The 16,226-nt window shown below is 44.6% G+C and overlaps 3 protein-coding genes and 1 long non-coding RNA gene across 6 annotated transcripts; 1 reads left to right on the forward strand and 3 right to left on the reverse strand.

Annotated features, from left to right (window-relative positions):
• Window positions 1-667: 667 nt before the first annotated feature.
• On the reverse strand, window positions 668-1,692 carry lsm10 (LSM10, U7 small nuclear RNA associated). 2 transcript variants are annotated; one of them, XM_084697174.1, is made up of 2 exons: window positions 1,568-1,692; window positions 668-1,275 (listed from the first exon to the last, which is right to left on the reverse strand). In XM_084697174.1, exon 2 carries the CDS (start codon window positions 1,235-1,237, stop codon window positions 869-871), a length of 369 nt encoding a protein of 122 aa, XP_084553300.1. In that variant the 5' UTR covers window positions 1,238-1,275; window positions 1,568-1,692; the 3' UTR covers window positions 668-868. The 2 variants fall into 2 exon arrangements, with proteins under 2 accessions (XP_084553300.1, XP_084553301.1); XM_084697175.1 differs by having other exon boundaries at window positions 668-1,265; window positions 1,568-1,661.
• An 86-nt stretch (window positions 1,693-1,778) lies between these two features.
• On the reverse strand, window positions 1,779-5,946 carry oscp1a (organic solute carrier partner 1a). 2 transcript variants are annotated; one of them, XM_084697173.1, is made up of 11 exons: window positions 5,573-5,946; window positions 5,367-5,396; window positions 4,918-5,072; window positions 3,961-4,128; window positions 3,766-3,846; window positions 3,582-3,685; window positions 3,256-3,372; window positions 2,910-2,964; window positions 2,576-2,718; window positions 2,416-2,476; window positions 1,779-2,310 (listed from the first exon to the last, which is right to left on the reverse strand). In XM_084697173.1, the coding sequence occupies exons 1-11, from the start codon at window positions 5,682-5,684 to the stop codon at window positions 2,191-2,193; spliced, it is 1,146 nt and encodes a 381-aa protein (XP_084553299.1). In that variant the 5' UTR covers window positions 5,685-5,946; the 3' UTR covers window positions 1,779-2,190. The 2 variants fall into 2 exon arrangements, with proteins under 2 accessions (XP_084553299.1, XP_084553298.1); XM_084697172.1 differs by having other exon boundaries at window positions 3,256-3,384.
• Window positions 5,947-9,805: 3,859 nt separating this feature from the next.
• On the forward strand, window positions 9,806-15,434 carry zc3h12ab (zinc finger CCCH-type containing 12Ab). Its single transcript, XM_084697082.1, has 6 exons — window positions 9,806-10,198; window positions 10,567-11,066; window positions 12,457-12,596; window positions 13,335-13,569; window positions 13,902-14,002; window positions 14,460-15,434. Exons 2-6 carry the CDS (start codon window positions 10,600-10,602, stop codon window positions 15,431-15,433), a joined length of 1,917 nt encoding a protein of 638 aa, XP_084553208.1. The 5' UTR covers window positions 9,806-10,198; window positions 10,567-10,599; the 3' UTR covers window position 15,434.
• Window positions 13,024-15,436, reverse strand: LOC146295874 (uncharacterized). Its single transcript, XR_014753342.1, has 3 exons — window positions 14,477-15,436; window positions 13,846-13,969; window positions 13,024-13,495 (listed from the first exon to the last, which is right to left on the reverse strand). It is a non-coding gene; the product is annotated as an uncharacterized LOC146295874 (long non-coding RNA).
• Window positions 15,437-16,226: the final 790 nt, after the last annotated feature.

Here is a 16,226-nt window from a genome sequence, read left to right on the forward strand (position 1 = left end):
CAGCTGGGGAAACGCCCCTGCAGCACACTGGAGTTGATAAATGAGTCCTGTTTTCCCTGGATGGTGGGCAGTGACCAGCCTGGTTGTGTGGCAACTGGATGGTGGGCAGTGACCAGCCTGGTTGTGTAGACACTGGATGGTGGGCAGTGACCAGCCTGGTTGTGCAGACACTGGATGGTGGGCAGTGACCAGCCTGGTTGTGTAGACACTGGATGGTGGGCAGTGACCAGCCTGGTTGTGTAGACACTGGGAAGTCTCCAGACCCACAGAGCAGTACGCTCCCTTAGGCCATCTGCCTTTTCCATGTTCACGACCACTGATGGAAACATCACTCTATGGTTAGAGCCCCACCCCCTCTTTTATGCATGTGGAATGTTCACACACACACACACACACACACACACACACACACATCTTAAATATGGGAAGAGAGAGGGAGAGGACAGAGTTAGTGTCTCTAGAGAGGGAGACGGGGGAGAGACAGAGGGAACAGTTTGTCTCTACATGGGAGAGAGACAGAGGGAACAGTTTGTCTCTCTCTACATGGGGGAGAGACAGAGGGAACAGTTTGTCTCTCTCTCTACATGGGGGAGAGGCAGAGGGAACAGTTTGTCTCTGGTCAACACTTTATTGGCTGCTGCTCATCTATTCACAACACAAAAAAAAGTTACAAAATAAAAAGCTTTATTGTAAATATGAATGCAGTTCTCTATATCTTGAAGACAACTCAAAGAGGACAACTTGTCCCCGTTTCTGTTTTGCAACATTTAACAGTCTAAATTAACTTCTCCCTTAGCTTAGTTTTAAAGCTACAAAAAACAAGTATTGCCTTACAGCATATAGCTGGACAGTTCACTGAGCAGTCAAGTTACTTCTTAGTTTTGGCATACTCCTTTCTCCCTCCTTTCTCCCCAGCAAAGTTGCGAACACGGTGTATGCGTGCCAGCTGCGATTGTATAGTCTCCACAATGTTCACGTCGTCCGGTATATGTACGTAGCGGATATTGCGGCCCGTGACGAAAAGGTCCGCCAACTGACTCTGCCTCCCACGGCGATCCCGGTAAAGTACCTCTTCCAAGCGGACGTTCATAAAGGCGTCCACGTTTATGACCCGTCCCCGGGCAGTGCTCTCGTCCCTCAGGTCCACCGTGGTGACGTGTCCGTGGAGACCCTGGAGGAGAATCACCAGGCTGTTCTCTGTGATGGTGCGCTCGCGGATGGAGTGGGTAACCTCCATTGGTTTCAAAGATTATAGGATCCAGCCACTGAAAATGGCTATGCCATCGACGTAAATAATTAGGATTAAAAAGGGTAGCATTTGACCACGAACATCATTTATAACTAAATCTCTTTGACCTCTCCCACAAGCCTAGCCTAAATGTTTTACAAGTACATCCAGACAAATATTGCTGGTACAGCGAACATCTAGTAACGCTAGTGCTTTATCTGACAAGTACAACCAGTCTGCTAGCTAGTTTTTCTTGTCACTTGTCAGCCTGAATGTTTAAAAGGAAATCATTAACATAGTCAGTTATTACATGAAACGGACGTGTCTTACGAAACTCACATTAGTTCAGATGCATTTATTTGCTTGAGTTTGAAACATTCTTCACAAGTTCAGTTTTGTCAACACGGGATTGAAACCTTCCGGCGTGGTGCACTCTGATGACGTCTTATGTGTGCACCGCTATTGCCCCCTAGTGTCTCCTGAGGTCTGCTGGACCCAAGTCTCCGCCTTTTAACAGTTAAAAATAGTAAAAAAATAAAACAGAAAAAATATTTGCTACCTTCGACAGCTTTTGTTTATTTGACAAAATGATCAGACGTTATGCCACAATCTTGACATTTACAAATATTTATTGATTGTTATAAATATGTGTACGGTTATGATGGAAAGTGCAATAACTATTAAAATATAATGCTCATAATCTTCTATGGAAAACAATAAAATGCCTGTAAATTCGAATAAAATCGAACTCCTATTTACACACTAGAGACAGTACCAGGATGGGCGACATGCAGGTTGATCTTCAGGTGATTTAAGTGCCAAGAAGTTGCATCTTGACATGGCAGTGCCAGAATGACCCAATCAGGAGCCTGATATGACCATCCTTGATCCACTCTCTGGGCACATGTGAGTGGCCATGACCCTGTCCCAGTCATAACCCTGATGAAACAGCTCCACAGGAGTCACAGTTCATCCATCATGGCGAGCAGGGCATCTCCTTTACTGCTGGGGCCCTCTGATTGGCTGCCCTCTTCCGCAAACTCCTCTGCTATCCGAGCCAGCTCTGTGTTGGTCTGCACGTCCTGAAACACATCCAGGAGGACAAGGACTACCAACACAGCTGTACCACACTGGGCCCACGCACATACACCACATACACAGTCCCAAAGAAGCACAGGGAATCCTACCTGGCTTGCTTGAATACTAATCACTTCAAATAACGAGTCGACGCACTCTCCTGAAGCTGAGCTGTCAAAAGGAAACATGTTGAATGATCCCAAGCATGTACCAACGTGCAGCATGACTCAGACAGGAGGACTAAACGCCCCCAGGTGAGGTCTCACTCACGCCTGCTCCTCTTCTTGGTCGGAGAACAGGTTGACCCGGAAGCAGATCTCAGAGGGACCCAGACTCTCCACCTCCATCCCTCCCATCAGATGGGCCAGCAAGTTCAGCTCCTCCTTGGCCAGGGGGTTCGGGGCCGAGCTGTCCTGGAGCACAACAACGTAACCACACCGAGTTAGGGGACACCGCATATTATTGTGTGACACAGCACATTACAGTGTGCTAATTGTACATTGTTCCACCTGAGGGTAGATGACTGGAGAGTCACTGGGGTATTGTACAGTAAGTGGTGAAGGGAGTAAGAATGTGCAGCATGCTGACTTGATCAGAGTTGTACCTTCAGAGAGGAGCTCTTGGATGTGGGAGTGTCATCTGGCTGGGTCACACTGTACCTGAGGACACAACAGGGCTCGACACACTCTAACAGCATGATGGGATCTGCTTCGCTTTCTCTGCTCGGTTCCTCTAGTATCTGAATGTTTCCAGTTTTCACATGTGATTTCCATTTCAATGTCTGGATTCTGTGGTTCACTACGTTTTACACACTGGAAACCATGATGTAACTATAGAAACTGGATTATCATTAATTAACATAAATTCTGATCACGGTTTTACATTTGTGATATATTCCCATAAAAAATGTTTGACTGTTTGTTATTGCGATGCTGTGATGAAGTACTTACATATTGGTGCCTAGTCTGATGACTCTATTTCCAAAAAGCTCAAAAGAGCCCTCTTGTGGGGGATTTGTGTAACTGCCACCCGTAGGGAATTCCCATCGTCTCATCTCTTTCCCTTTGCTGTTGAACACCCTGACAGAGGGCGAGATAAAACACATCAACCATGCTTGAACAGCTAGTTCTGCATGTCACTTCCTCTACGCCCAGGAAGGGCTCTACTCTCTTTAGGAAGCAGCTAATCATGTCAAAGCTGATTTTCTAACTGACAGTTGAAACATCTTTCACACTTCCTGCAACAGATCTTGTGTAGCTGTCAGGAAGAGGATTACCTGATGAACCCTGGGACCTCTGACCCCTGGGGCACCGGGCCGGTGGTCGGGAGGGCAAAATGTCCGTTGGGATTCTGCACTTTATTATTGAGGAAAAGTGACACCTGCAGAAAGAATATTGTTACATAATTCATATTCATACAGACACTAAACATTAGATTTTCCCCATTCAACAAACACTTACACGGACATGCATGTCTTGAAAGAATATGAGCAGTGTTTGCCTGAGGAGTTGAAATTCACTCTCGGACAGAGGGGTGTACACCTGTAATAACAAGTTAGAAGGAAGAGTTTCAAGCTGAATGCTGAAGGACACCATCATAGTAAGTAACTTCATTTAAACTTTTTCCTGCCATAACTGTGTCCCTATGTTAACTACCTCGATGATCTTTCGATGTGTCTCGTCCACTTGGTTTGCAATGATGGGGGTGTCTTTCACAAACTCTCTCAAAGCGTCTATGTGGTTGTATGAGATGAGCAGCAGGTCTCTGGGTCGAGGGCAGAGCAGTATCTGGTACTTGAAAGCCATCACCATCAACTCGTAAAGCTGGATGGGGAACCACGCAAGGCACAGGTATCCATGGTGACAGTTAACAATGACACGCTGAACGTCAAAGCTTCTAGACAACAACCTGCACTCATGTCCAACAACACTGGCACTCCTGCACTATTTAAGTTTGAGTACATTTGTTTTACTCAAACTGCAACCAGTTCCTTCTTTTAGTCATGGAGTTACTTGATGCAAGTCTAGGTTGTACAACAGCAGCAGTCTTGTGTCTAACCTCATCAGACACTCTGATGTCACTTCACTGTACACACTAACAAAACACTGGTCTCTGTTCAAACTGGCCGAGTACTCAGTGCTGGTACACATTGCAAGGGTGCCCTTCTAGTGGAACTAGAGGACCAGTCTATACGGTGGTTAGAGGAGCAGTCTATACGGTGGTTAGAGGAGCAGTCTATACGGTGGTTAGAGGAGCAGTCTATACGGTGGTTAGAAGAGCAGTCTATACGGTGGTTAGAGAAGCAGTCTATACGGTGGTTAGAGGGTTAGTCTATACGGTAGTTAGAGGAGCAGTCTATACGGTGGTTAGAAGACCAGTCTATACAGTGGTTAGAGGACCAGTCTATACGGTGGTTAGAAGACCAGTCTATACGGTGGTTACAGGAGCAGTCTATACGGTGGTTAGAGGAGCAGTCTATACGGTGGTTAGAGGAGCAGTCTATACGGTGGTTAGAGGAGCAGTCTATACGGTGGTTACAGGAGCAGTCTATACGGTGGTTAGAGGAGCAGTCTATACGGTGGTTAGAGGCTCTGCTATAGACTACTGCGTACCCTGTCCATGCTGGCTGGGTTGAGCCTCATGATGGAAGCGTGGGCCAGCCGTGTTAGCACGGTTCTCAAAGCCCTGTGAGAGTAGACCTCCTGAGGCATGAGAAGTTCCTCCATAAATCCTTTATTAAACATGGTGCCAATGATGTCATTAATAACTGAGGGTGTAAAAGGGTAGAGAAAGAAGAAAAATATGATCTTGATGGAAAATGGCCCCAAAAGCATACAATAGTGAAGAGTTTATGCTGAACTTGGGCATGTGTAGCAGAATTTTTTTTTAACTCAAAGCAATTTCTATTATCCAGTTGCTAGTATCCTTCTAAAGAACATTTAAGAAATATGAAATAACTCAATAGGTTCTCATAATACGAAGGTTTGATTATATATATATAAATATATATATATATGGCCTAGATAAGTATATATAGACACTGTATCTACACACGTGATACCTCTTTTTCGGTCGTCCTCTGACCACACACCTTCAACCCAGTGGTTTGTCAAAGATAGAGAAAACAAATAGATAGAAGATTATTTAGTTGTCAAGTGGCTAATAACCCACTAGCTGTCCTTAGCCGTGTCAGCTGTAGCACTACTTGTCTCTATTATTAGCTTGCTACGTTTAGCTGCTGTCTGTTATGTGAGCTAGTTAGATTACCTTTGTGTGTGTTATCATCACTTGTGTTTTGTGCTCGGAGGCGTTGGTCAAGAATATAAAGCATTTCTCCACCGAGATTGATGAAAAGCAGAGGAAGTGTCTTCATAGACATTTTTAAGGTCTAAGGCTGGATTAGCTAACCAGCTAGGTAGCTTTGCTAACCAACAGGTGTTGAAATGAGATGGCAACTACTAATTGGCTTAACTACAAGGTTCGCCGGCTACTGACAAAGCCAGTTGCTGTCATTCTTGTTTCACTCATAAGTACCAAATACATAAATGGTCATCTGTGACAGTTACAGGTTCTAAATTGTTTTAATTGTGATTTCTTTTTTGTTTCTTGCTGTTCTGAACTCGTCTTCAGCGTTTAACAGGTAGGCCTACGGTTTGCAAATATCTGATACGTCTGGATGTCACGTGCTACAGCATAGTACAGCCAATCACAAGCGGCAGAACTTTCTACTCCATTCTGTAACATGAACAGAATAGAGCTGGCTAATTAACTTTTGATATGATAAATTAACTTTAACACGGCTAAATTTAAGGGTGGTCAATCCACTGAGACTACTTACTATGTTACTTATGCTTCAAATATGTTTTCATTACATATAATGTAATGTAGATACTTGTAAGTAAATCATTAAATTAACCTATTGTACTAATTGGTTTGTGGACCAATGTATTCTTAATTCATCTAAATGTTTCACATCTACATCAATTACTTTGCACTTGGTAATGTTTTTGAGCTGGTTGTTGAATGAAAATGTGGCGTATTTCCATAGTCCAGTTTCCACTCAGCAGTTGTATCTTCTGCTTCAGTCGGACAAGTGAAATTATACAAATGAAGGACAATCTATCGTGTGTGTACTTTTGCAAACTGACAACCCAGTTACGGTTTACTCTCCAAGATACTACTGCAACATAGAAAGTATTGCAGTTCAGTGTGAGCTCTTGGACCAAAAGGACAATTGGATGCATAAACAAGTAAGGAAAATGGTTGAAAACAATCTAATATCTGACTACTTCATGTGCTGTTTACTTTTGTGTGTTGGCTTCTGAAAACCATTGCTGATCACATAACTTAACTAAGGTTTGTGTGTTCATGTTTTTTTTAATGGAGAGTATGTGCTCTTTACAGTAAAGGAACTGTCAAAAAACAAAACAATGGGATTTACTGGAAATAAACTGACCTGGAAGGTCTCTGTGTACCTCTTTTCAGTATGCCTGTAAGTATGACATTTACTTCAATAACTAATCTTGATCATCATTTCTCCACAGTTTTCAAATTCCATGATTACATGTAATTCTTGGACTTTTTAAAATCATGTGGTCATCTTTCTTTTCAGAATTTTAACATCACATTCCGTTTTTGGGTCAGGCTTTAGTGACAGTCCAACAGTTGATGAGAAGTCCTATCAGCTGAGCTGGATGACATCTGTACCTGATGCAACACCCCTCTCTGCCATTTCAATACCAGGAACTCACGAAAGTCTAACTCGTTATGGTGGATCACTCATACAATGTCAAACTTTATCCTTGGAAAACCAACTGAAAGCAGGTCTGCGATACTTCGATATTCATGTGGGGATCTGGATTCAAATCCAGCAAACTGTGGATGTCAGGGATGGTCACATAAAACACCAAAAGTTCCGTGATGCCTTGGAAACCACAAGAGCCTTCTTGGATGAAAATAGCAGCGAGACAGTGCTTTTTAGGGTCACACTAGAAGGCTTCTTTAAGAAGACAACTGGTAAATTGGTTATGAAATTGCTTGAAGAATTTCAAGATAGATTATGGACAAAAACAATAGTCCCCCAGATTGGGGAGGTAAGAGGGAAGATTGTGTTCATACAGAGCAAGAATTTCAATGTCGGAACCCTTAACCACAATACATATTTTAAAGGTGATAATAAGTTCAAAAACATACCTAACAAGATGAAAAAGATTAAAAAACATTTGGAGGAAGCAGCGGAAATCTGTTCACACACTTTAGTACTGACCGAATCAACGGCCACTGCTTTTTTCAAAGGCCCTAAATCGGTAGCCAAAGAGGTAAACAACCAGCTGAATACTCTCATCATGGAGCGCAAGAAAGGATCTGAAAAACCTGCCTGCCTAGGAGTGGTCAGTATGGACTTCCCAAGTTCTGAACTGATCAGGAATATTATTAATACAAAGCCTTGCTTGTGCCACAGGACAAAAAATAAAGACCCTTTAGAGCCCGCAGAGCCTGAACTGGAACCTGAACCGGGACCTGAACCTCAACCAGAACCTGAACCTCAACCGGAACCTGAACCTCAACCGGAACCAGAACCTGAACCTCAACCCGAACCTGAACCTCAACCAGAACCTGAACCTCAACCGGAACCTGAACCTCAACCTGAACCAGAACCTCAACCCGAACCCGAACCAGAACCTCAACCCAAACCAGAACCAGAACCTCAACCCGAACCTGAACCTCAACCGGAACCTGAACCTGAACCAGAACCTCAACCAGAACCTGAACCTCAACCTCAACCCGAACCAGAACCTGAACCTCAACCCGAACTTCAACCAGAACCTCAACCTCAACCTCAACCAGAACCTCAACCCGAACCGGAACCTCAACCTCAACCCGAACCTAAACCTCAACCCGAACCAGAACCTCAACCTGAACCAGAACCTCAACCCAAACCTGAACCTGAACCCGAACCTGAACCTCAACCCGAACCTGAACCAGAACCTCAACCTGAACCAGAACCTCAACCCGAACCTGAACCTCAACCAGAACCTGAACCTCAACCCGAACTTCAACCAGAACCTGAACCTGAACCTGAACCAGAACCTCAACCCGAACCGGAACCTCAACCTCAACCCGAACCTGAACCTCAACCCGAACCAGAACCTCAACCAGAACCAGAACCTCAACCCGAACCTGAACCTGAACCCGAACCTGAACCTCAACCCGAACCTGAACCAGAACCTCAACCTGAACCAGAACCTCAACCCGAACCTGAACCTCAACCTGAACCAGAACCTCAACCCGAACCTCAACCTCAACCTGAACCAGAACCTCAACCTGAACCAGAACCTCAACCCGAACCTGAACCTCAACCTGAACCAGAACCTCAACCCGAACCTGAACCTCAACCTCAACCCGAACCTGAACCTCAACCAGAACCTGAACCTCAACCTAAACCCAAACCCAAACCCAAACCTCAACCTGAACCAGAACCTGAACCAGAACCTGAACCTCAACCAGAACCAGAACCTGAACCTCAACCCGAACCTCAACCCGAACCAGAACCTGAACCTCAACCCGAACCTCAACCAGAACCTGAACCTCAACCTGAACCTCAACCAGAACCTGAACCTCAACCCGAACCAGAACCTGAACCGGAACCTCAACCCGAACCAGAACCTGAACCTCAACCCGAACCTCAACCAGAACCTGAACCTCAACCAGAACCTGAACCTCAACCCGAACCAGAACCTGAACCGGAACCTCAACCCACTCTAGTAGAACCTGCACCTCCAGCCAAACCAAAAAAGAAGCCTTGTCATAAAAAGCATAACAAAATAAAATGAAAGTTCTTAATCAAGAAGCACATTTTAAATAAGACATATTTTAGTTGTACATGTACAAATAAAACTACAAAAATAACACCCTGTCCCTCCCCGTATGTGTTGGATGTCGGTTTTGCACATTTTAAATCATCAAAATGCATAACTGTCCCACTTTACCTGATGTCCCATATTACCTGAACTCACCCTACTCAATTATATCTGATTGTCAGAGTGCTTGCTAGTTGTGTAACATGTATTTCTCAGTATCTAACACAAATCTGGAAACCTGCTTGACAAAAAAACAAGTAGCCCGTCCAATCTGATGGTAGGGTAAATAAGACAGCAATATAGCTAAGGAATAACCTGTTCTGGTTATTAAAAGTCACGTTTCTAACTTCGCCTGAAGTTCCAGACCAGGCCTATTTTTTCCCCGGAAATCCCTATCACTGTCGTGTGCATATAGCCGATATAACTGATAATAACTATTTAACATTATGTTATATGACACAATAGGAATGGTTGCAGGTTCAGGTGACCTCTTTTTAGAATGTGCTTACTGTGGCGCAGATGGGCACTTTGTCTTCTTTGATCACTCAAGTAAATTTAGCAGTGAAAGCAAACCGTTTGTCTGCCGTGGTATTGTTAAACATGTTTGATAAGCGCGAAAAATATATTTGAGCAATGCAAGTGTGTCGCGAAGGGGAAAGGTTTGGGAAAGGCAGACCTCGAGGTAAATCTGTGACGTCAGAAAGGGTTGTGTGTACTGTTGTCGTAGTCTTTGGCGTGGCAGCTTGGCAGGCAGTAGCCTATGCATAAGGTCGGCCAAGTGAGAGAGGGAGTTGCCCCGTGCAGTTTTATTTTAACATTCTTCTATCAGTCGTATGAGAAGACAAGAACAACCAGCCGCCAGAGTTTGATTAAACGACCGCTGGATAGTTTCGCGTAAATAGGCTAGTCAGTAAGTTAATACAGATAGATTGAGAGCTAAAAACCTGGTGGTGTCTGGAATTTTAACAGTTGGTTAAAGTAGAAGGCAAGGTTTCTACAATGTCCGAGGGTGAAATGGCTACATCACGCACATGTAAGTATTGTGTCTTTTTTTCGTTGCCGTCGTTTTCTGATAATGCCTTAATAAATATCGTATAAGTAAATATATGTATCTTTACTCAGATATTTATCGTATCTCTTCCAGAGTTGTAGCCTGGACTTCTGCATGTTCACATTAATTCTACGGAGTGACGTTTTAAGCCACTATTACAAGAACCTAAATTCGAAAATGAAATTGAAATAATTAAGGCTACTACTTAGTAACATAGTATAGGCTACATTTACTGACGACATATTTGATAGTTGACTTTGATTAGTACTGATTTATTTTTAGTTCATAAACCAGCCGAACAGCGATCCTGGACTGAGTCAAAGGAAGTTCAATGTTTTTATCCTTAACAGGAGACAGGATGCTGCTTCCCAGAGGAGGGTTATATGAATGTTGATGTCAGCATCCACAGAGACAACACAGCTCCATGGGCCTCTCTACCTGTCCGGAACCCCACCCATTGTATCCGAGAGAGAATGAAACCCAATGAGAACGGCCTCGCCAACGCCCCCACGGACATACAGCCCCCGACAGACTCTATAGAAGCCCAGCTAGACTTCTTCCGCAAGCTAGGCTACTCCCCGGCACAGGTGTGCTCCGTTCTTCTGAAGCTTGGCGCTAACCCGGACACCAACATGATCCTCGGTGAGCTTGTACAGAGCGGAGCCAGCCCAGACAGGAGTGAGCGACTCCTGACACTGACTGGCCCTCCATCTCAGGCGAACAGCCCAGCCAAGACCCCCAGCAGCCGGCCAGCCAGCCCGGCCAGCCTGGCTTCCATCCACAAGGAGCCCTGCGAGAAGGGAGATGCCCTACGACCTATTGTAATAGACGGCAGCAACGTAGCCATGAGGTGAGGTCAGACGGAGCGCTCAGGCGAATGTAGTTTGAGTTTTACTTGAGTATGGATGTTTGAAAGGCTGACCTAAGGAAGGTCATCGTTATGTGTTTTATTATGGATGGGGAGTTGGCAAGTCAGAGGTCGTGCGTTCGAGCCCAGCAATCGGGCGAACGACGCATTGTAGTGACGGAGCGTGGCCACGTCCGTTAAATACCGTCACATGTGTTTGTATAACATGGCGAATAAAACTTATTAGGATTCTATTGAGTTGTGAAATCATCTTAAAGCAACAAACCATTGTTTTGAACCTATATCTAAATTTTTGTAAAAGTTATAAACCATTTTTTAAAACTCACTTGAAATTCTAGGCCTATATGTAACTCATGTCAGCCTGTGTTCTCCTGCTGCAGAACATATTACACAATCAGTTATTCTGTTTGAAAGATAGTCATTGTGTTTGATTTGAAAATACGAAGCTCAATAGATTTATAATGCATCAGAGATGGGCTCCTTGTCTAACCTATTTATTGTTGCATGCATATGTACTTAATACAATACATATTGAGCTATCAAAACATAGCTAAAATATGTGTATCCAGATCTTTGATGTAAGTCATCTCATACATGAAGGAAAAGGAGGTGTTGTACTGGTCACCTGTGTTGGGGAATGCTTATTCTAAGGCTCCATCCTGGTACAGCTCTATTGATGCTGTTGTAAATCATTTTCAGACATGAAGCTGTTCTGCCTGAAGCTTGTCTCAACACACACCCAAACAGTTTGCCTTGTTTCCATCTGAGCTGAATAAGCATGCCAGAGCAGGCATGTGTTGACATCACTGCTCAGATATGCAAATCTTAACACATGCAAATCACTGTCTCTCCTTAATTCCTTAAGGGGAGCTGAAGTGCTGATAGACAAAGGACTTACACAGTAACAGGCCAGGCTGCATTTCACGGCTCCTTATGTTTAAAATAATGCCTTGTTGATTCTGGCAACCAGGAATGTTTTCATTAAATGCTTTTGTGAAATGGAACATGTTGCTCCCCAGCACAGTTTGTGTGGCTGACGGTTCACAGTAGAGCTACTGATGTTCATGACAGGGCCAGAAATACTTCTGCTAAACTTTGCATTTGAGCTATTTTGGATAGGACCCTGTTACTGGTATCTGGATAAGCGACGAAAATCGATTGTCAATAATAATGTAAAGAATAAGCATCGCAAATGTGGCAATATGTAGAGCTAAGTGCCACCTCAGAAACTGTGATTTACCTGAAGCTTATTTCTCCCTTACCTAATCTGCCCCAGTGAAGTCTACAGCCTACAGTGAAGTCATCAACGTTGGAAAGGTAAATGCCGTGACGCCTGATTAACTATCTCTTTGGTTTTCCCTGTTCCTCTTAGCCATGGGAACAAGGAAGTGTTCTCTTGTCTGGGGATCCAGCTGGCGGTGAACTTCTTCCTGTTCAGAGGCCACTCTGACATCAAGGTGTTTGTTCCTTCATGGAGGAAGGAACAGCCCAGGCCAGATGTTCCCATCACAGGTAGGCTGAATACACCTGCTTCCTCCTGCTAACTGCATACTTTACCACACATACACCTGCATTGGACCGCACCTTCATAGACTTGTTATACTTCCTGGTCTGAATGATGGCAATATCATTTTTATAGAAGCGTTTGTTAGTGTGCGCTGTTTCACTGCTCACATGCTGTTGGTCGCTATTATACTATAGAAATATATTTAGTGTAAAAAGTTCATTTGGGGTGAGGCTTTGTCTTATCGCGTTTGTCAGGAAGCCATCAGTTTTGTGAAAGTGTGCAGTCAAATCAGCTTTTGCAGTGGTGCAGTCTTAATGTGCTGTGAAACCCCTGTTCAGAAGTTAGCAGTTGGGCCAACGAGGGAAATACCCCACACAGTTTTGCCTTCCGAGTAGCAATCTGTGAAAACCTAATCACCTTTTATTACGCTGATAACATTTTGGGACTTTTATTATAATATTTGTAACTTCCTGTAATATCAAGAGAACATTTATTATGTGTAGTCAGAACATCCCACATCTGGGATCCCAACTGGTGAATGTTGTTAGTTAGTTAGTTAGTTAGTTAGGGTTGTTATAGTTTTTAGATCAATAGTTGTAACACTGGTTAGCTGAGACAGCACTGCTGTATTTGAAGGTCACATGGATCCTTTTGTACCTCTTTGTGGCCAGTCAAGTCAAACATCCTGTAGGAGATGTAGATTGGTAGACAGATGTAACCCTGCGTGTGTTTTTGGCGTGTAGATCAATCAATCCTGCGAGAGCTGGAGAGGAAAAAGATCGTGGTGTTCACGCCGTCGCGGCGCGTCGCCGGGAAACGGGTGGTCTGCTACGATGATCGCTTCATCATCAGACTGGCCTACGAGTCCGACGGCATCATAGTGTCCAACGACACGTACCGCGACCTGCAGGGGGAGAAACAGGAGTGGAAGCACTTTATAGAGGAACGCCTGCTGATGTTCTCCTTCGTCAACGACAAGTAAATAATACCACGCCCTCCATATTCTGCTTCATCTTACAGAAACACACAGTCGACAGATGTATAACCTCTGAATACAATGATACAGAGAAACAACTAACCATCATAAAGCAGTCCAGTCCTTTTAAACAAACTGGATTAGCCACAGATGCCTGTGCAGTATGAACAAGAGAACATTTCCTTGTTCCCATGGCTAAGAGGAACAGGGAAAACCAAAGAGATAGTTAATCAGGCGTCACAGCATTTACCTTTCTAACGTCAATGACTTCACTGTACCTGGGTCAGATTGGGTGTGCAGTATGGTGATGGAAGTCTCTGCTCTCCTCATGCAGGTTCATGCCCCCTGACGACCCTCTGGGACGCCATGGCCCCACTCTGGACAACTTCCTCAGGAAAGTTCCTGTGTTGGCACGGAAACAGCAGTGTCCCTATGGTGAGCTCACACTCATTCACAAAATAATGCTTTCATGGATCAATCTAGTGAACTGATATTTTGTTTTATAAATTGTTAAATCCGAACATTCTTAGATATAATTGATGTTTAAGGAAAATTCATTGGTATGATGCAAAACATTCCAGATATTTATATGTATTTCAATATAGAGTCAGGTGGCTGAGCGGTTAGGGAATCGGGCTAGCAATCAGAAAGTTGCAGGTTCGATTCCCAGCTGTGCAAAATTACGTTGTGTCCTTGGGCAAGGCACTTCACCTTACTTGCCTCAGGGAATGTCCCCGTACTTACTGTACTCTGGATAAGAGCCTCTGCTAATTGGCTAAATGTAAATGTAAATATGTTATCTCTAATACGTATTGGCCTACACCTAAGCCTCAATAGATGTATCTGATAGCGATGCAAAACAAGCTAATCTGACACATTTTTATTCCTCTAGGGAAAAAATGCACTTACGGTATAAAGTGTAAATTCTACCACCCAGAGCGAGCTAACCAGTCCAGACAGTCTCTGGCTGACGAGCTGAGAGAGAAGGCCAGGGTGTCCTCCCCCTCCCCTGGGCAGACGACTTTAGGGCCTGGGCCGGGCGCTGCGCCGTCTCTGGAGGAGGGCTTTACCCTGGAACAGAGTCCAGACTCCTTCAAGAAAGGCCACACCAATGAAAATGTGGTTCTTGTGAAAGGAAACCATCGCTCCAACAGGAAACCTGGTTCTAGGAGAGAGAGATCCGGCCCGCAGGCCCAGGCTGAGCTGGACGCCGGCGGCCCCCAGGACTGTCTGGACTCTGGGCTGGGCTCCTTCGAGAGCCAGGTGTCCTGGGAGCACGGCGAGCGCAGTGGGGCTGGCTACCGGAGCCTGCGGTCCTGTTCCAGTGGAAGGCAGCCCTACCGCTTCCCAACCAGCCCAGCCTGCAGCTGCTGCTGCCCTGTCATCCTGGGGAGCAGTGCAGCGTTCCAGCCCCACATCCAGCCGTACCAAAGCAGGGGACCTGCTGCTCCGTACAGCCCAGATGTGACCTACTGTCCCCCTCAGCACACCCCTTACAAGGCCCCCGTGTATCCAGGTGGCATGCACACATACAGCCACCCAAACAACTTTCAGCTCAACACCCCCCCACTGCAGGCCTATTGGTCTGACCCGTATGGTGCCTACCCCCGAGCTATTGGCGGCTCTGTTGGGGAGCAAGCAGCCTGGGGGCCTCCCCACAACAGCCAGCCCAGTCTTGCAAGGGAGGACCGAGGCTGGGGGGCACACACTAACCCCCCCAGCAAGGATAGGATGGCTGTCAAGAAGAAGCTTCTGGCCATTTTTAACGGACATCTTGTGAACAAAGTCATGGACATGTTCCCTCAGTTGATGGACCCTCAGAAGCTAGCTGCTGAGATCCTCTCCCTGCAGTCTCAGGGCCTGTGACAGCTGAGATCCTCTCCCTTCCTGCAGTCTCAGGGCCTAACCCTCTCCCTTCCTGCAGTCTTTCTGCTGTAACAGAGTCCGCGAGAACTACAGAAATCCAGCTTTCTTTCACTTGAAAGAATTATGGCTTTAAAGACAACAGGATATTAAAATAATCTTCTTGCCAAACTTTTTTTGGACCAGGAACTAGTTTAAAAACTGCCTTAATGAAATGTAAAATCTGTGGCAGTGGATTGTTGATGCAAATTGTGTCCTTTTCTACATGTTTATTGAAAACATTGTGTAATTATGGTTATTAGTATTATTGAAATTCTTAGCAAAGGTCACCAAGGTTGCCTTTGTTGAAACATTTAATAATGTGGTGTTTAATTGGCACTGTGTGCCTTTCCAAAACTCATTACCTGTTCAGGTATGATCCAGTAAAAGCCCAGAGGGTTGGAAGGGCTCACTTAGAACTTTATTAAAGCATGAAATGTGTTTTAAGCACTTAAAATGTTTCGTCAAGGTTGGAATTCTAAACAACTTGTTTAGTGGCGAGTACATGTTGTTTGAAGTACAGCTACACGTTCTACAATAGGTGAAAGCTTGCCTTGCTTCCTAGTCAGTGCAGAAATACAGTTTGGGTTGTGTGGTAGAGTTGTGGTGTCTAACCTAAGTTTTTACTTATTTTTTTTCACTGTTGTTGTTAAATAATATACTGCAAAACCACAGTATTGTGTTGGTTTATGATGGTAACTCTTGGAAGTCGCTTTGGATAAAAGCGTCTGCTAAATGAATAAATGTAAATGTAATG

Source organism: Hypomesus nipponensis, chromosome 4 (genome assembly GCF_054491055.1).
Source record: "Hypomesus nipponensis isolate SF chromosome 4, ASM5449105v1, whole genome shotgun sequence".
NCBI lineage: Eukaryota > Metazoa > Chordata > Actinopteri > Osmeriformes > Osmeridae > Hypomesus > Hypomesus nipponensis.